Source organism: Crassostrea angulata, chromosome 2 (genome assembly GCF_025612915.1).
Source record: "Crassostrea angulata isolate pt1a10 chromosome 2, ASM2561291v2, whole genome shotgun sequence".
Classification (NCBI taxonomy): Eukaryota; Metazoa; Mollusca; class Bivalvia; order Ostreida; family Ostreidae; genus Magallana; species Magallana angulata.
Window position 1 is genome coordinate 49,272,038 of NC_069112.1, and position 20,786 is coordinate 49,292,823.

Sequence of the window (20,786 nt, forward strand, 5' to 3'; positions counted from 1 at the left end):
CCACATTCTACCGAGGGACCAATGGTTCATCCCCAAGTCACCTCGTCGTATTCCTTATCCATCCAGCCTACAGACCTTCTAGTGTCACCCATGGGAAATACATCATCATCCAGACACAACAGAATCAACATTTCATCCCAAGGCAGCTCAGACAGCCACTACCCAACCCCTCCTTTCCAGCCAAGGAGCCACATTTCAACATACATCCACTCATGGGTCATCACCAAACCCCTAGTAACCAAAGACAACAGCTCAGTCCCAGAAAGCACCCTCCATGGATCCAGATAATCCCACTCCAGTTACACCCAGAGAGACCCATCTCATACCCCAGCAGGGATTTACACCCAGAGAGACCCATCTCATACCCCAGCAGAAATTAACACCCAGAGTGACCCATCTCATACCCCAGCAGGGATTTACACCCAGAGTGACCCATCTCATACCCCAGCAGGGATTTACACCCAGAGTGACCCATCTCATACCCCAGCAGAAATTAACACCCAGAGTGACCCATCTCATACCCCAGCAGGGATTTACACCCAAAGAGACCCATCTCATACCCCAGCAGGGATTTACACCCAGAGTGACCCATCTCATACCCCAGCAGGGATTTACACCCAGAGTGACCCATCTCATACTCCAGCAGGGATTTACACCCAGATAACCCATCTCATACCCCAGCAGGGATTTACATCCAGAGTTACACCCAGAGTGACCCATCTCATACCCCAGCAGGGATTTACACCCAGAGAGACCCATCTCATACCCAGCAGGGATTTACACCCAGAGTGACCCATCTCATACCCCAGCAGGGATTTACACCCAGAGAGACCCATCTCGTACCCCATCAGGGATTTTCACCCAGAGTGACCCATCTCATACCCCAGCAGGGATTTACACCCAGAGAGACCCATCTCATACCCAGCAGGGATTTACACCCAGAGTGACCCATCTCATACCCCAGCAGAAATTTACACCCAGAGTGACCCATCTCATACTCCAGCAGGGATTTACACCCAGAGTGACCCATCTCATACCCCAGCAGGGATTTACCCCTGAGAGATATTCGAGTTGTCTCAAAAATTTCATGTATGTGACATTTCTGAAGTTGTGTAAAAAAAAAAATAATAATAAAATAAAAAAATAATCCTACCTACCGACCCTATTTTTTTTCAGCATGTAACAGTAAACAAACATATTTTTTTGTTTGGCCTAAGCTTCAGAAATGTATGGCTGCACTGGAATAGAAAGATGAAGAAGTTACGATAGGGAACTGAGAATTTGTTGAGATAAAGCTTAGAAATGCTGAAAGTCTTACTGGAAATGGTATGTACATGTACATTATTATCAAAAATGCTTTGTGCAGTTAATCCTAATTTTTAAATATTTCCATTTATCTTTAATTTGTTTGTGATTCATTTTTGATTTTTCAAGGTAACTGAAAAACTCAGTCTGATGGTAGACCTCGAGCAGGACTTGTTCCTATTGAGATTGTAAGCTTTCATGGTGTAAGTAATACTGTAGATTCCTTATTTTACACGAGTACTTAATTCTGCGATTGAACGATTTTCCATCAAATCGCGAGAACATAAAATTGCAAATTTTATCACAGTTTCATGTTGTTAATGTGTCAGAAAATTAAAAGTGAGATTTTAGAATTTGCAAGACGGGCTTCTCGTGATGATATGAGGAAATGTTTAATTAGGAATTAACTGTATAAAGAACTGCAAACGGTAGCATTGTATAACTGCCTAAAAGTTAATGGGGGGAGGGGTTACTTATTTCTACAGACTAAAATACATTCTATAAAAATCCATTTATCTTTGTAACGTTTTAAAAAAAAACTTTTTAAAAACTGTATTTATTACTAAGTATGTAATAAACTTTAATATCTAACATAAACATTTGATTAGATTATTTAGTTTTTATGCACATATCAACCAGCACTCGATAATATTTTCCTCATTATATAGACCCATTTTAATATAGAAATATTTATACCCACAGTAAGCAGAACATTTGTTTACAAAATGATTTTTTTTTAGTAAAAATCAATTAGGAAATAGTTATACTGTATAGTAGATAACTTTGTTTTTAGCTCACCTGAGCTGAAAGCTCAAGTGAGCTATTCTGATCACATTTTGTCCGTCGTCCGTCCGTCCGTCTGTAAACTTTTTACATTTTGAACTTCTTCTCTTAAACTGCTTATCCAATTTCAACCAAATTTGGCACAAAGCATCCTTATGGGAGGGCGAATATAAATTGCAAAAATAAAAGTCCGATCTGTATTCAAAGCGGAGAAAACATTGAAACTGTAGAAAAAGGGGGGTGCATTTTTAAAAATCTTCTTCTCAAGAACTACCGAGGCAAATTCAACGTAATTTAGCATAAATTATCCTTATTGGAAGGAAAATATAAATTGCAAAAATTAAGGGGTAATTTTGTTTCAAATCTAAGTTAATACGATAATAATAAAGGAAAGGCTTGTTTCAATCAGTTTAATAGATTCGGCTCGGCATCCGGTAAAATGGGTAGGCAAGACTTGGCCTGGGCAAAACAAAAGATTGGCAGTTATTAATCTGCCAATCTCATTAAAATTTCAGGATATTTGATGGACTAGTATGTTTGTATTCGCTGTAGATATTGCTGCAAAATAATGCGTATTTGGAATTGACGATTGCCGATCTGCCCCGGCATTTATTTTGCCACGGCTCGTATTCCATACTTCTAAAACGAGGTTCTTTGTTTAAAGCAGCCATGACATTATACGAAAAAGGGTCGATCTGACTATGATGAATTTGCTTGTTGTGCAACAGTTCACGTATGAAGGGAAATTTTGAAACATGAAAAATATATTGGTGCCGATTTTGTGAAGTAAATTGAGGCTAAATATTTCAATGCGTTGACAGTTTTCACACATGACGTTGGTGTTAGCTTGTTCTGATTTTCGTTTCGTTTTCATTATTTATGCTTTGTAACCTGGAAACTATCGTCTGTATTTCGTGATTCTTACGTATCAAATCAAACAGAGACTTCGGTAAATCAAACAGTTACGTTAACTGTTTACCTGCGCAAATTAAGCAAAATCTGATGTAGGGTACTAAAATTCAATTCATTCTATCGGTAATTCGGCATTATCTTTTGCGTAATGGTAGAATAATGCAATATGTTTTGTTGAGATGCTCGGCATTTTCTCTAGTTTATTCAGTTTAAATAGAGTTTGATATCGCTTACGGAAATATGTAGGTATATACATGTATATATATGATTCATTTCGAAAAAATAAATTGTGTTCTTTATTTGTCATACATGTAGTGCATGTTTCTTGTGTTTAATTGTTTACAATTTCTATTTACTAACCATATTTGAGTGTTAAGCTTCGAATTATAAGCAAGATACAGAGTTTTCTCACAATTCTATGTTTGTACACAGATCTTAAAAGCTAAAGATTAAAAAAGTAAAAAAAATTGTCAATATTTATTATGAAAATTTTCAAAATCTGTTCTTCCAGAAACCAACTTATTAAATTGTAAACTTAACCTTTTTAGCTCACCTGAGGATGGGGCCACAATGGGGGGTCGAAGTTTCACAAATGAATATATAGAGTAAATCTTTAGAAATCTTCTTCTCAGAAACTAATCAGCCAGGAAAGCTGACACTTGTGTGGATGCATCCTTAGGTAGTGAAGATTCAAATTTGTGAAAATCATGTCCCCCGGGGGTAGGGTGGGGCCACAATGGGGGATCGACGTTTTACATAGGATAAATACAGTAAATCTTTAAAAATCTTCATCTCAGAAACTAATCAGCCAGGAAAGCTGACACTTGTGTGGATGCATCCTCAGGTAGTGTAAATTCAAAGTTGTGAAAATCATAACCCCGGGGGTAGGGTGGGGCCACAATGGGGGATCGAAGTTTAACATAGGAATATAAAACTTTAAAAATGTTCTTCTCAGAAACTAATTCGCCGGCAAAGCTGAAACCTGTGTGAAAGCGTCCTCAGGTAGTGTAGATTCAAAGTTGTGAAAATAATGATCCCCGGGGGTAGGGTGGGGCCACAATGGGGGGGGGGTCAAAGTTTAACAAAGGAATATATAGGGTAAATCTTTAAAAATCTTCTCAGAAACTAATCAGCCAAATGATTCTTTATACTTGTTAAGACTTTGGCCCCAGGACAATTCTTTGGCCTCACGAGAAGGTTCAGAGTTTGATGTACGTTTATATCCCATATATGAACTATTGTTAGGGATCTTTTTTAGAACTGCAATACCCAACATATGATATGACTATAAAATCATCCTGTTAGAAAAGGGACTAATGATTATAAACATAAGAATATCCAGGGGAAAATGGATTTTATTTATACAGGATTTACATGAATTATTGTACATTGTCCAGATAGTTTGTATTATGACTCCATTGAGCTGATTTTATCATACCTATTGTTCCTCAGGTGAGCGATGTGGCCCATGGGCCTCTTGTTAGCTCGAGTGAGCTTTTCTGATCAAGATTTGTCCGTTGTCTGGCGTTAGCGGCGTTGTTGTTCTCTCATTTTCATCCTTTTCTCCAGAACCACTGGCAGATTTTAACCAAACTTGGCACAAAGCATCACTGGGTGAAGGGGATTCAAGTTTGTTCAAATGAAGGGCCACACCCTTTTTAAACAGATGATCATTTAGAATTATTGAAAATTAGTTGGTATTTTTCAAAAATCTTCTTCTAAAAAACTATTAGGCCAGAAAAGCTGTAACTTGTATGGAAGCATCCTCAGGTAGTGTAGATTATAGTTTGTTTAAATCATGGTCCCTGGATTTTGGTGGGGCCAAAATGGGGGTATGAATTTTTATTTTATACAGTATTGTATTATATGTATAAAGAAAATCTTTAAAAATCTTCTTAAAAACTTTGATGCCAGGATAGTGTAGTAAAATGATCAAACCATGATTACCTAGAAAAAAGTTGGGCCATAAAGTGTAAGGGGGGGGGTGGGGTGAGGGGGGTTATGTAGGAATAGAGAAAAATCTTCTTACAGCTACAACAACAAAAGGGGCTTGATGTTTACCATAAATATGTGGATAGAAATCGGTAGATTTTTATAAAAAAAAATTGAGCAAGACCTTCTGTACTTAGTTGTCAAGATATTTTGATTTTGATTCTATAATGCTAATTTGTTAATTAAGTTAAGGCAATTGTTGCACCGGTGAGCGATGTGGCCCCTGGGCCTCTTCTTGATCGATCAATATCTGCCAGAAAAAATATTTGATGTAAAATGTAGGTGGGAAACAGTTCACAGTTTATTACCTAGTAAACTATTAAAACAATTGTATGAATTAAAGAAAATTTTAAAATTGTGAGTAGAAAATAAATTTTTTACTTAAAAACAATAGATCAGGCTCCACCGTCACCAAAATTTTCAAATCCCTCAACTTATTCCTCAACTCAAATCCTTTAAAGAAACATGCACAAATTTGAGGTCAAACCTCAGATTTGAGGCTGAGTATTGCCTTGAGGAAAGTTGGTGATGGCGGGGCCTGATCCAGTAAGCCATTACTTCCAAAAATATGTTTGAATTTTTATTGTATTGATATAGATGATAGAGCTGCGTGATGCCTCGCACTGGAGTGTTTGTCTACCCTCGGGATTTCAAATCAACCAGCAAAAAGCCAAGTAGGTGCTGGGCAGCAATGGCGGCATCTGATTTCAGTATTTTATACCAGTAAGGAATTGATTGACCTGGGAAATAGCATGGGTGTAAATGGGAAAGAGGGACTTAGCAAGGAGATTGTGAAGGCCATTATAGGTAAAGAAATATTGTAACATCTGGTTTGCACATTCTTTCTGTAGGCCCCCTTTACAAGTCTGACTCTGACCTTGCAGTTTCCATTTTAAGATAATTCATTTGTAACATTAAATCTAAAGGAATTGTATCATTTTGTGTCAATGTAATGAAACTTTGCATTTTTTGGAGCAAACTATGAAATTTGTTTTGAAGACTGACTTCTTTGTTGTACAAACATAAATTTATTGAGAAAGTTGTACATGTAAGTTGTGTCTTTGCTCTTACTAAACAATGGTATCGAATTATTTTCAGACTATCATAGGGTAATAAAAAGAATAAACAGCGAGTCGTGTGTGAAGCTAGCCATGAGGCTGGTACTCTCAAAGATTACTGGATTGGTAGCCTTTTAAAAGAAAAAACTGTTCCTAAGTCTGTGGACTGAAGGAGTGTCACAGCGTGATGTTTAAAGAAAAACTGTTATAATTTATTATTTTGTGTATCTGTGATAATCGGCTATAATGAAAAAAAAACCCATTATTTATGTATCCTGCCATGAAGCCATGCACTTTCATCATTGTATTATTTATGAATTAAGTATGTCAATCTAAAGTAGAGATAAATTTATAATTGTCCCCCGCCGCAACGCAGAGCGGGGACATAGAAATTCCGTGCGTCCGTCCGTCACACTTTTTTGTAAGCGCTCTCATGCCTACAAATTTTGACGGATTTTCATTAAATTTATACTAAATGTTTATACCACTATTACCTTGGTCAAGTTCAAAAATCAGCATTGGTCGATACTTTTTGTTGGAGTTATGGGACTTTGACTGCAATAATGACTCCGTTTTATCCAAAAATTGACCTTGTAAGCGCTCTCATGCCTACAAATTTTAACGGATTTTTTTTAAATTTACACCAAATGTTTATACCACTATTACCTTGGTCAAGTTCAAAAATCAGCGTTAGTCGATACTTTTTGTTGGTGTTATGGGACTTTGACCACAATCATGACTCCGTTTTATCTAAAAATTGACCTTGTAAGCGCTCTCATGCCTACAAATTTTGACGGATTTTCATTAAATTTATACCAAATGTTTATACCAGTATTACCTTGGTCAAGTTCGAAAATCAGCATTAGTCGATACTTTTTGTTGGCGTTATGGGACTTTGACCACAATAATGACTCCGTTTTATCCAAAAATTGACCTTGTAAGCGCTCTCATGCCTACAAATTTTGACGGATTTTCATTAAATTTATACCAAATGTTTATACCAGTATTACCTTGGTCAAGTTCGAAAATCAGTGTTAGTCAATACTTTTTGTTGGCGTTATGGGACTTTGACCACAATAATGACTCCGTTTTTTTCCAAAAATTGACCTTGTAAGCGCTCTCATGCCTACAAATTTTGACAGATTTTCATTAAATTTATACCAAATGTTTATACCACTAATACTTTGGTCAAGTTCGAAAATCAGCATTGGTCTATACTTTTTGTTGGAGTTTTGGGACTTTGACCACAATCATGACTCCGTTTTTTTCCAAAAATTGACCTTGTAAGCGCTCTCATGCCTACAAATTTTGACAGATTTTCATTAAAGAAGAGGGTACAGTTTCTTTTAATATTTGCCCTAAAATTCAAAAGTGGTTTAAATCTCATGAAAATACACATATGGTTTCTTGAACATGTGTGTATATAAAATATCAAGTTATACACTTTTATCTTGTTTCAAAAAATGATTAGGACTTCAACAATTTGGCAAATTTCTAAGATTTAGTCAAAAATGATGAAAAATGGCACATTTTCTCATAGTTTTTTGAAGAGGAAAATGTGTCCGCAGCTGTCGCCCACAACAAAATTATTATATTTTGTGTGTCATAACATGATAAAGTGATAATGTGAGTTTCATCGTGGGCGACAGCTGCGGACATAGTTTTCTATTAAAAAAACTACTGAGGAATTGGTGTCTTCTGCTCAGTTTTATGAAAATTACGGGAAAATGCATTGTTTGTGACGTCACAATTACCCTTGTGAAAGTCTGATCATGTAACTATTTAAAGATTCTTAGTTTATGAATATTCTTGTGCAGATAAATGTTACATTTCCATTTTTTGTGATAATTTTAAAAATTACTCTAAAACAGGGCAATATATGACTGAAACTGTACCTTGTTCTTTATACCAAATGTTTATACCACTAATACCTTGGTCAAGTTCCTAAATCAGCCTTGGTCGATAGACTCGGTACTAGTATACTGCTTGACCGGCGGGGGACCCTGGAATTCTATTCTTGTTTAGGTATGCATTACTAGTTTATAACACAATAGTAGCTTACTATCACCACTGTATATAAGAACCATATCTGTATAAGAAGCTAATATCATCAATCAATCTGATTAAAATCAGATCCTCGATCTCCTCCTTGATTTTCTATTGTCGCTACAGGAGGTCGGATCCTCATGTAGTGACAATAGAAAATCAAGGAGCGGATCAAGGATCTGATTTTAATCAGATTGTATCATCTATGTTCAGTAACTGTAGTAGCTTCTCTTTTTTATGTTCTATAGAGATTGTTTGATTAATATATACAGTCAAACCTCGTTATCTCGAACTAGATGAGACTGGTTAAAAATTCAAGATATCAAGGGTAAAATACTTAAAGCTTAAGTGTTTGGGACTTACAAATCAATTTGACATACATGTATCCATTGTATTCGAGATATCGGTGTTGGAGATGCTAAAGTTTAACTGTATATAATATACGTAAACATGTTTATGTCGGTAAGTTTATCAGAAATGTGCCTTTTTCAATGCCTAGGTGATACCTTCTTAATATGTACCTATTTTGTGCTGTTTGTAAAGTACGTCTATAGGTGTACCTAAAATGTACCATATTATGTACATGTATCTAAAGTTTACCTACTTTTTTATAAATGTGCCTAACATGTGCTTACAGTATACCCAAAATGTGCTTCTATCTTTAATTAAAGATATGCCTTAAGCAGTACTTATGATTGTGACTGAAATGAACCTATTTTGTGCCAAAAATATGCCTATGATGAAATTGTCTTTTGTCCAGATGTGCCTAAAGTATACCTCAAATATGCTTATGATAAGATTGTCATATGTACATATATTTGCATTTCCATTGTTCTTTCCCACTGTAAGCCCATACGGAGGAGCTGCAATTATTTCTCTATAATCGCAATTGCTCTGTCAGAATACTATGACGTCATAAAGGTGTAACGTTAAATATACTTTTCCATGACGTTATAGATTTAAACCACTATACGATACATCATGTGTTTTTCTCCAACTCCATTAAAATTGACGTATTTACATGTAATATTAAAACATGTTCTTGATAACATTTTAAAGGAATTACTGTTATAACATATCATTGATTCTGTTAACAAATCTATGTGAATTAAAAAGATACATTACAGTCTGAATGTTTACTTTTGATGTAATAGCTAAATGTCAAGGTCTAGGCAAATACAGGGTATTTGCGAGTGGTAAAATGCAAATATAAGTAATAAACAACGATTATTTAGTGAACATGGCGTTATGAATAGCAACTGCTCTGCTGGCATATTTTCCATGATGCGCTAGCGCGCATCATGGAATATGCCAACAGAGCAATTGCTATTCATAACGCCATGTTCACTAAATAACGTTGTTTATTTCTTAAATGTGCCTAAAGTATACCTCAAATATGCTTATGATAAGATTGTCATATGTACATATGTGCCTAAAGTATACCTCAAATATGCTTATGATGAGATTGTCATATGTACATATGTGCCTAAAGTATACCTCAAATATGCTTATGATGAGATTGTCATATGTACATATGTGCCTAAAGTATACCTAAGATAGTACCCCACATGAAATTGTGCCTAAAATATGCTTTTATCCAAATTGTGCTAAGTCTATGTGCTGCTTTTAGAGGTGAATTAAGAACACATTAGGTATACTCAATATGTGTGCAATTGCTAGGCACGTATTAGTCATGCTTACTTGTTCGACATACCTGCATCATGCTTTTTCTTTACTTTTTATTTGCCTTTTTTGTCACAAAGAAATAAATTTTAAAAAGCATGCCTATATTGTTCTTAATTTGGGAATAAGTACCAAATCGGCAAGCCTAAAAAGTGCTTGGAATCATGCTGAATAAATGGTTCTTAACTTGCATAATTTAGTTATGCTTTTTTGTACCTGAATTTTTAGACAAAAAGTATACAGTAAAACTTGTTTATAGCGAAGTCTTAGGGACCAAATGATTTATTTCCTTATATCTGTATAACATTAGGGTTGGATACCGGTACACAGTACCAATACCGTACCGAATACTTGCTTTAAAGATACCGGTAAAATACCGTTTCATTTAATACCGGTACTAATAACGGTATTTCTGTATCTTTGAAACCTTTTTATACAACGATTTCAGACTCGCTAAAATCGAATTGTCCGCGCATTAAAAGGATAGGCTAATTAACGAAATATGAGCTTTCCCATTCTTAGTACGATCCTTGATTCGACTGCCAATACTTTAATAAATCAATACATAAATTAAAAAAAAAACTAAAATACAATGATAGTGTTTAATTTTATTCTGACAATAAATGTAAATTAAAAAGACGAAATAGCGCAAAAGTTTTTTTAAAATTTCCGTTCTATTTTCTGATGTTTCGTCAATTAGTGCAACCAAACAATGGCTGACAACCGGGTAAACGCGCTTGGCTGTTTAGTCTCATTTCAGTAGGAAATCAGATGGTGGTGTTTGCAACAATTGCCAGTTATTTTGCCTGGGAAAAGGGGAAAACACATGGAACATTACTAAACATTTTGAGAATCAGATTCAATTTATTTGTCTGTTAATCTTTTATTAAAAGATTGGAGCATAAACATAGTTTGTAAACTCATATGTTATTGTAAATATATTATTCTTTCTTTATAAATTATAACACTGGAAGATCAAAAACACCTTTATTGAAAAAATATAATTATCATTCTCATTTATTGAGGTCTAGTACCGTATCGTTAAAAATACCGTATCATTTCAAAAATACCGGTATGGTATCGTACCGTTTCATCCTTAACGGTATCCAACCCTATATAACATATACATATTTTCTTTCACAAGACTATAATTTTTACTACTTGCATGAGGCTTAGAATAAAAATACATTACTTTGATACCTATAATGATTGGATTGTGAGTCAAAAAATTTATTTGAAAATACATTTATTCAAACTATTATGTCAATAGTAGTGCAAACTTTAACAAACTGAAAGAAATTCATTATAAAAGTGTTAAATTTCGTTGTTATAAGGTCTAAAGAACTCAAAATCAGTTCACTATATCCTTAAGTTCGACCGTTATATCCGAATTCAATATAGCCGTAAAAATTTGCAAAGGTTTCTTAAGAATTTTACTGGGGACTCCAAAAAAACTTTGCTATATCCTAGAATTCGCTTTATCTGTATTCATACTTTACGAGTTTTACTGTACCTATAAAGTAATTTGTTTTGGTATGGGATCTTTAAGCGCAAATGGCACATGAAAAATTCATGACTCTGGATTGACAAAATACAGATTTAACTAGACAAGAATAGGATTTTTGCATGGTCCAGTATGACCTTGACCTTTTACCTACAAACTTCATTCAAGGTCCCTGCACACCCTTTGACCATTGACACACTGTGAGGATTGAACCAAGGGGAGAGAAGATATGCACCAGACAAGGATTTTGTATATAATTCTGCTATGACCTTAACATAAGACCTAGTACCATGGTTCAAGGTCACTACACACCCTTTACCCAAAGGCACTGGGTGAGGTATAAGCCAGATGGAGCCAAGGGGAAAGAAGCTTCTGACAGTAAAACTCATTTATTACAAACAAGGATATAGCGAATTCATGGATATAGCTAAGTTTTTTTGAGTCACAGGTGAAGTTCTTCACAAATCCCTGCAAAATTTTACGATTATAATGAATTCGGATATAACGAACTGATATTGAGTCCCATAGAGGTGAATGATATCAAAATTTAACACTTTTAAGAGGACTTTCTTGCAGTTTAAAATGTTTGCACTACCATTGAACATAATAGTTTGAATGAATTTATTTTCATATAATATATATTTTTTCAATTTAAAATCCGATTATTAAAGGTATCAATAGAATGTTTTTTAATTTTAAACCTAAATTAGAACAAATTATAGTCTGGCAAAAGAAAAACATAAATTGTATATAGTGAATTCACTATAATTATTATTACGAATTTGTTATACGAATATAACAAATTACAGATATTACGAGGTAAATCCATTGGTCCCTAGGACGTCGCTATAACCGAGTTTTACTGTATACTCCAGACAAGCAATCTCAGTTGGACAGACAGAATGCAAGTCGGACAGACTGATCACTATAGGGCGCCCGCAGCACGGGCCCTTAATATTACTGTGGTTTCATTAATATTCGTTGAATACCAATTTTCGTTGATTTCGTTTAAAATGAAATATTCATTGAACTGCAATTTCTACTAATATTTTGTATTGATAGGGTCATTGGCCACGAATTTACGTATCCTTGAAACTGTGATTTTCACTTTATCCAAGAAGATTGATACCCTTTGAATATTAATGAAACCACAGTACTTTAAATTCTTCTCCCAGCCTTAAAGAGCAACTAGTGTTGGTGCTTATCCTGGTGTTGGTGGTGCTAAGTAAATGAAGTGATTTAATCCCCTGGGTTGGAACACCAGTCCATTGCAGATTAACTCCCAGCATACATTGGTACCAATATTCAGCTGGGTGGACTAAGACTATGTAGATACTGTACCATGTCTTAAGGTACAACATACAACATCAAGTGACTAGTGACCACAGCGAGGCTTGAACAGTTACTTTTGGGTTACTTCTGTCTAACTAAACACCATGACTACTGAGCCATGTGTCTCACAATTTGATTATTTAAACTACTTAAACAGCTGTTGAAACCAGAAAAATAATTTTCATTTTTCAAGTGCACTATAGCCTCTGTTTAATTTACACATACTAACATGTAATATATTGATACATGTACATTTAAAAGTACTTGTGTACTTACATGTAATTATTCGAATTGCACCAGGTATATCTATTTTAAAAACATTTTTTCCCTCAAATACATGCAAAATTACCGGTAATACTACTAGCTAGCACATGTATTGGGAAATGGTTAACTATACAAATATACATCTTTTGAATACCTGGTACATGTACTAACAAGCAAGCTTAAAGCAATTATATGAGATGCATAAAATTTATTACAAAAAAATCATTACAAATAAGCTTTAATTGCAGTGCTTGCAAGTTATCCATTTAAACACAACAGTTTCATACACAATAAAAAGCACAAAACTTTAAACTTTTCACAAAACTTTACATAAAACTTCAGTTCAATAAATTCATGGCCCATTCTTTAGAATCCAGTGGTCCATCTGCAAAGGAGAAAAAGGAACAAGTTATGATAATAATTTGACTCAAATTATTCAAACATAGACATTATACTGGAGTTGGAGGCAACATATTTGATAATATTAGCCCCATAAAGACGAAATATTGCCCGACGCAAAGAGAAAGGCAATACATGTATATTCATCCCAAGGGGGCTAATATAATCAATGTTGCCCAAAAACTCGATCGCCCATAGGAATTAAGTTGCAGATGCTCTACCTGATTTTACTTCACTGTAATTCGCAAATCCTTATATCCGTTATGATAGCAAACCATCGCATTGCGCGTCCGTTGTTTACTTGCCTTGACTGATATCGATTGTCTATTATGATGTCACCTTGTTTTGGAGTCACAAAGACCTATTCATGTCACCATTTACGAATCAACAAATCAGAAGGGAATTAATTGAAATAGAGGGAATATTCTCTAGACATTCCTAGCCGGTCAAAATTTTTTGGACGAGCTTATATATAACAATTGTTGACTATTCGTCTATATAGAGTTATATAGTGAGAATATACTTCTGAATATAACAATGACCATTAATTAATAAAAGAAGTATTTGGATTAATTTACAGATAATTGTATTAGAATCTAACATGACTGCAAAAACATTTGTAAGCATTACTTGTTAGCATCCACATTGTAGAATTCCATGGTATCCATGAAGTCTGATACTTGGCCATCATTGAGAGCTCCGTACCCCCCAGACAAGAGAATGTGGCCATTCTCTGTAGTGGCTGAGGCTCCAGTCCTTGGCTCTGGCAAGGACTTCACATAGAACCAGCAGTTGGTTTTGGGGTTGTAACATTCAACCCTGGTTAGAACCCTGGAAAATTAAACTTCAGTATAACATACAGAACGTACACATAAATATTGCATTTACATGCATTCATGTTTTGTTCAACAAAACTGTTTAACTACATACATGTACAGACAAAAACAATATGCCATCCGCACTTACCGGCCCCTTTTACCAATGCCTCCAATAGCATATATCATTCCATCCAGGAGGCATAGTGTGTGGTCCATACGAGCAACATTCATAGGAGCGAGGGAAGTCCATTGCTTGGTTTCATAGCTGTATGCCTTGACTTTCTTGGAGGGGCTTCCATCATGCCCAGGTCCACCTTTACAGGTAAATGAAAAATGTGGCAGATTTGACAATGATTGTTGACATTTTGGAATCAGGATTGATGATAATCAGATATATATTGTATTTTGATTAAAAGATAACATTGGATTAAAACAGATTAACAATTGATCAGACTGGTCAGTTACATTGATATACTTCACTATAATCATCATAACAAGCATTCTGAGAGTATTGCACAAGCAATACACGTCCCCTACCGGTTTGTAGAAATTTGTGAAAACAATGCACTGTTCTGCATGATATCATTTCTGACTGTCTCAACAGACCAACTCGATAAAGATCCCGATTGTAATAATACAAAAAACTAAAAAACCCTGCCGATTAAATTTACAACACAATGCTTGACACTATTTTACAGAACTTATTTGTTTGTTATAAACAATAAAAGGAATGGTCCAAGTAATGCACGATATTATTACTGACAACATACTTTCCTCGTTTATTTGATACACACCGAGCCCGATAACAAACCCGAACATTAAAAAATTGGAATATAAAAAATTATTTTTCTCAAAAATATGTCAACCAGACGCTACAAAAGTGTAAACTTGATCTGTAGTTTGATATTTTGAAGCTGCTCAGCAAGTTTCATATCATTCGTCAAACGCATAAAGAAAAAAAACAGTGGAAAACTGAAGTGGGACAGACAGACAGATGGACAGACAGACAAATGGACGGACCGACAGACAGACGAACTGACGGACGCAGAAGAAAGCTATAGTCCCCTCCGGTGAAAACCGGTAGGGGACTAATAAAGAGTCAAAATGAAATTCAATAAAGCACACATCTAAAATTGAAATAAAAAGTAAGGATTTTAGTGACTTTATATTTCCCTCTCTGTAAACACTTACCAATCAAGAACCACTGGGAGCCTCCCCACACCATGGCCTTTTTCCGGAGCTGGTCACTCTCGTCCGAGAGTTTTCCGTCCTGATTGGTCTGCTCCCAATCTCTCTTTTCCACCTCCCTTTTCTTTTTCTTATGGGTAGACTTGCTTGGGTCCCTCTTCCTCTCTTTGTGGATTCGGCCAAATCTCTCTCCCATTCCTATATCCAAGCTATGGAGAATCCGCCTGTCTTGCCCTTGTTTGCTCTGCACCTCCTTATCATGATGATCTGGAGAAATGTTTTGCTTCTCTCTAGCAAGCATTTCCTTTTGGATTCTCTGATGCTCTCCAGGATCACCCAACATGCTGCAATCTCTGGCCACTTTATAAAAAAAGAAATATTCAGGATTAAAATCTAACTGCAACCACTGTAACATATGATGATGTACTGTAAACATATTATATTTGGCGTGTACGATATTTGGCGGAAATTAGTTTTTGAACAAGTTGGAGTGAATTTGAATTAGCGCATTCCTGAATGTTCCAATCCTTATACATATATGAATGACATTTAGCGATGTAGTTGATTTAGAGGAAGCCGCATTCTGCCAAAAGCGCCAAATAGAATACACAGCCAAATGTAATACGTTTACAGTATACATTGATAGATAAAGTCTTTTAATATGGGCTAATGGACTTAGTATCTAGTAATAATTACAACATAATTCTTATGTAACTTATGAAACAAAGAAAGCATAATCTTTGATTCCGGAAAACATTATTGGACCGAATTAAGGACCACATATATAATGTGTATAATTGCTCAAAAATTAGAAATACAGATCTGCAATATTGGTTACATTTGGAATTGCTGTATTGTTCAATGAGGGGAAATTTGGAAATGGTTGAGGAGCTTGCACTGTGCAAGTAGGCATGTGTGTTGAAATCTCGGGCCATGTCCTCTGACATGCGACATATTTCAACCTCAACATCAGGGTCCTCCTGTTCATCAACCTGCTCAGTGCTAGAATGAGTCTGTAAAAGCAGGAAGGGGAAGGAAGGAAAAGATAAAGATGAGAAGAAATAGAACAGTTAGGAGTAATTAGCTAAAAAAAGAGTGTAGATTAGAGTAGAATTTAGTAACAAAAATAAATTTTAGTAAAGCATGCAAATGTTTTATAAAGAAGTGAGGTACATACCTGTGTGGATGAATACATGCCTAATACAAATACAGTATGAACTTGTCTTCAGAAAAAAAAAAACCATTGCTAATTAACACTAAAAGAAACAGTTTAAAATAACAAATTCATTAGTTCAAGTTAATTGAATCTCAACTACAACACAACCTTGAGGTACTATGAGGAAACTCACAAATTATGATACCTCCTGCTAAGAAAATATCAAAGTATTTCTCTATTAAAAAAATAAGGGATGCTTCTTTTTTCTTACTACTGACATTGAACTAGCACAAATGACCAAAGCTCAAGTCAGGACATATACAGGTAACAAGCAATCTTTGTGACAAATTTTAGTGTCTAATCACAAATTTTGCACTTTTCCTGCCAGTGACCTTGACTTTTCTCAAATGACCTTGGGTCAAGGTCATGACACACCCTTTGGGTTATAAGCAATGTTTTAGTGAGGTAAGAACTTCCAACATTTCTCCATAAAAAATTATATAGACCAGGCATGAATTTTGCACAGACAGACTAGATACCCTCCCCCCACCCCCAAACTTTGTTTGCGGGGGGGGGGGGGGGGGGGGGGATAATTTAGTTGTTAACATCCAACTATAGTATAACTCACACTGATATAGCTGGCTACACTAGTAGCACTGTTGGTGTGGCTGCGAGGGGTAGGAATTTGGAGATCCAGGGGGTCTTCTCCACCCAGAGACAAGGAAGTCTGAATCCTGTAAACATATATATAATGACAGAATTCAAAACATGCAAAACAATTAACACATAATTAATATGAAGACAGCAACTATTTCATAAAAACGCAGATGGTCTTTGCAAGCTCACAAAAATAGATGTGCATGATCTAATGATAGGTACATACCTGTACATATTAATTTAATTAAGTTCAGGAGTCAAATTAATTAACAGTTATCCCTAAAGAAATCCAGGAGTTTTCAAGCTTGTTATGTTGTAGGATTGTATAGTCTAATTCACTTAATAATCTTAATAGCTCTGAAATATACAGAGGATACACTACCCCCCCCCCCCACCTACAGACTGAAATAAAATGACATTGGTAACATTGCTTTGATGTCTCTTGACCCAGGAAGGAGGAAGGACATTTATTTTTTATTTTTCAAACTTGAAGTTTAAATACTGGTAATTAAAAATTGGTAAAAAACAAAAAAAATCTCAATATAAAAAAAAGTATTCATTGTTTGCTAATAAAATTTTATAGCAGGGGGTATTTCAATGAGTTGGGAGGCAATTTCAAACAAACAATAATTTCATTTTGGCCTTACCAATTTGCCAAGGTGATGTCCATTATCACCTGGTGGTAGTCTCTCAGCATAGGACAGATTTTGAAACAGGAGAAAAGCTGCTCTCCAGTAAGCAATGGGAATCTGACGCATCCCATTATCTTTTCGATACAGTCTGCTCCAATATGCTTAAGGAGATCCACGGCTGTCAAGAAAACCTCCATTTCTGATTCCACGTTCAGACTGTCGTCTGAGAGAATTAGGCAGACAGTCTCTACATCCAAGCATAGGAAGTCTTTGGTTTTTCTCCAGGTCATGAAGTTTTTGCCCAGCAGTTGCATGATAGTTCTGCACATTGGGATGTTCTTGTTTCTCCTCATTACTGGTAGTAAATTAAGAAGATCTGCATTGCTAATATTTTTCAATCCGTCAATGCAACGCCTTGAAAGTGTTTCAACTTCAAATATCTCCGACAACTTCAGGATGTCAGGTATAAATTTCGAATTTTTAACCTCAATGTGACCTGTATATAAGAAGTTAATGAAGATTTCCAAGGCAGCGGGTTCAACATTCTTCACCCTGATTATCTTTGGGGTGACAGGATCAGAGGGAAATTCCTTCGCTTCAAAAATTTCCTTAAAAAGTGTACTCTGTGATGCCAGTACAACTTTGTGAAGTGGAATGAGGATCTCTCCCACTTGAAAGGAGACATCACATATCTTCTTCTGCTTGTAAATATCATGTAGGTAAGAACCAACTCCCTCATAATGGGAGATGGTTCCAGTCATCCCACTGCTTCTACCCCCAGATTCTATGGTGGATCGTGGTCCCTGGCTAGAGACTTCATGGGCTAGGGAGCCCTCCAAGGAAGAGGTCCTACTGGGAGCACTGGCCTCCTCAATTAAAGACGCATGAGAACTATGCCCACTGTAAGTGGTGTCACTCGGTGAGGTTGGAGAATTGTTGCTGTTTCTATTCTCTGTAATTAGACAAGGGTAAGCGAAGTGAAACCAAAGAATCAACTCATGGAAATTTAAAGGAGATTGGTACAGCATGTAGCATCGTTTTGAAGGGGGGGGGGGGACTCATTTAAAAAATCTTGACAAGGAAAAAAGAAAAAATGGGGGGGGGGGGGGGGTTACTTTCCAAAATCCTGAAATCCTAATCCGTTTGGGAGTAGGGGGGGGGGGGGGGAGTAGTATACTAATTTCACTGTTTATTCCCCCCCCCCCCCCTCGATGCTATGTGCCTGTGGTACATGGGACTTCAAAGGAGATTTTCAATGCTTATATAAAGAATTATCATCTTTTTTTTAAACAACAGAACAGCAGTTAATGTAGTTAAAGATATAATACTTGTATACATGTATACAAAACTATCAGAATTGTGATTAACCTCATGAGCAGCCGGCTGCCGCTCTGCTGAACAAGTGAACATGCTTGTGGTATTTACCCTCCCCATATGACCTATGTATTTCTTGTTTGAGAGGCTCTACCATCAAGATGTAATGTGGATACATTCAAACTTAGAAAGCTTCTACTTTTAGTCATAATTAGCCTATGACTATTATATTGTTGCTGTCAAAGTTTTGGTTTACACAAGTATTGTTCATTCACAGAGATTTGTGAATTTATATTTTAAATACCTGACCAGTAACATACATACAAAATATTGGTATCAAAACAAAACACAATGAAATAAAAACCATAGAGGGATGCAGCAAGCAGGAACTATCACAATAATATTCATCACATCTGAGAATACATTTTGTAGTTTTTTATGGTATCTCGTTATTACATGTAATATAACAAAAGAGACTTACCCATTGGTGGAGAGCTGTTACGTGATGGTAACGTATTAATCCAGGAATAAACATACGGAGTCTGCAAATGCAGCCCACTCAAGGCTGCACTTTCCATAATTCTCGAATTCTCTTCAAATTGAAAAATCTAGTTCGATGCTTGATAAGAATTCCCAAACTGATGAAACAATAAATGCTGAGTACACAAGATCCTCTATACGATGACAAAAGGCTACTACACACTGATTGCAGATTGTGAAAACCGGCGTTGCAAATATGCAGCTAGCTTCCACAGTAACTAAGGAAGTTTGAGTTACTGCCCGCGCAGAAACTTATTTATAACACGAAAGATGCGCGTGCGCAGTAGATGGCTCAGAATAGTCTAGTTCCCGCCCCTGCTTTGAAAGGGAACCAGATTAAGTAGTCCTAGAGTTGTCGTTCGTTTGTCAAGTTGGTAATCCTATAGGGTCCTATGTTAAAGATTAACACACTTTGAGATGACCCCCTAAACAAACGGTGTGGTAAATGTCTTATTTTTTAATCTTAAAATAATAATTACATCAGTAGAAATTCATGTAAAAAGTTTCATCCAAAAATCTAGGGCAGAACAAATTAGACCCGGCCTCGTTAAACCTTTAGAGGTTTTGAAGTGCAATGCAGAGGAGGAGACGGGAACCAGATTATCGATTATAGCTTGTCATGTCCTTGAGATGTCGTTTGTTAAAAAAAGCGGAATATCAAAGAAAAGTTCTCTATAGAACATTCAATTTGGTTGAATTCAGGTATGTAAACAGTATCGTTTTGAAATAAAAGTATCAGTTTTTTCAAATAAATAATGAAATTAGGGAATGGCAAAACGTTAACGTTAGGGGCTTGTATAACGTTACATAACGTTAGAAAAAAAAGCATCGTTAAAAAATGGGTACGTCGGACGAAAAATAAAAGCCACCTTTATTAATTAACGATGTTTTTAGCCCACTTGTTAATGATTATTTTTTACACAAACCCCTTTCGGTGAGGTTCAATTTTTGTGTACATGTACTGTAGAAATTCATTACTGCACATCGCGCTAAGTTGTAAATAACTTTATATAATATGTTTTACGGTGCGACCGTTAGGGCGAGCACAGCATGTGATCAAACAATGAATTATAATAAACCGATAAAAATAAAATTAACAAGGTAAAATTTAAATGAAAATAAAACGTAAGTCCTATTTTCCAGTAAATTTTCATTATTCTTAGTTTATAAGATTTGTTATAATTTATTTATTTATAAGTAGAA

General features: G+C 35.6%; 1 protein-coding gene and 1 long non-coding RNA gene across 2 annotated transcripts; one reads left to right on the forward strand and one right to left on the reverse strand.

The window, feature by feature from the left end:
- The first annotated feature begins 1,433 nt into the window (after nt 1–1,433).
- Nucleotides 1,434–6,217, forward strand: LOC128170691 (uncharacterized). The gene is made up of 3 exons (XR_008241885.1): nt 1,434–1,508; nt 5,590–5,799; nt 6,091–6,217. It is a non-coding gene; the product is annotated as an uncharacterized LOC128170691 (long non-coding RNA).
- A 6,694-nt stretch (nt 6,218–12,911) lies between these two features.
- LOC128170793 (kelch-like protein 26) lies at nt 12,912–19,796 on the reverse strand. Its single transcript, XM_052836557.1, has 8 exons — nt 19,525–19,796; nt 17,745–18,681; nt 17,069–17,174; nt 16,123–16,297; nt 15,288–15,644; nt 14,245–14,410; nt 13,909–14,109; nt 12,912–13,264 (listed from the first exon to the last, which is right to left on the reverse strand). Exons 1-8 carry the CDS (start codon nt 19,619–19,621, stop codon nt 13,246–13,248), a joined length of 2,058 nt encoding a protein of 685 aa, XP_052692517.1. The 5' UTR covers nt 19,622–19,796; the 3' UTR covers nt 12,912–13,245.
- Between the last annotated feature and the right edge of the window lie 990 nt (nt 19,797–20,786).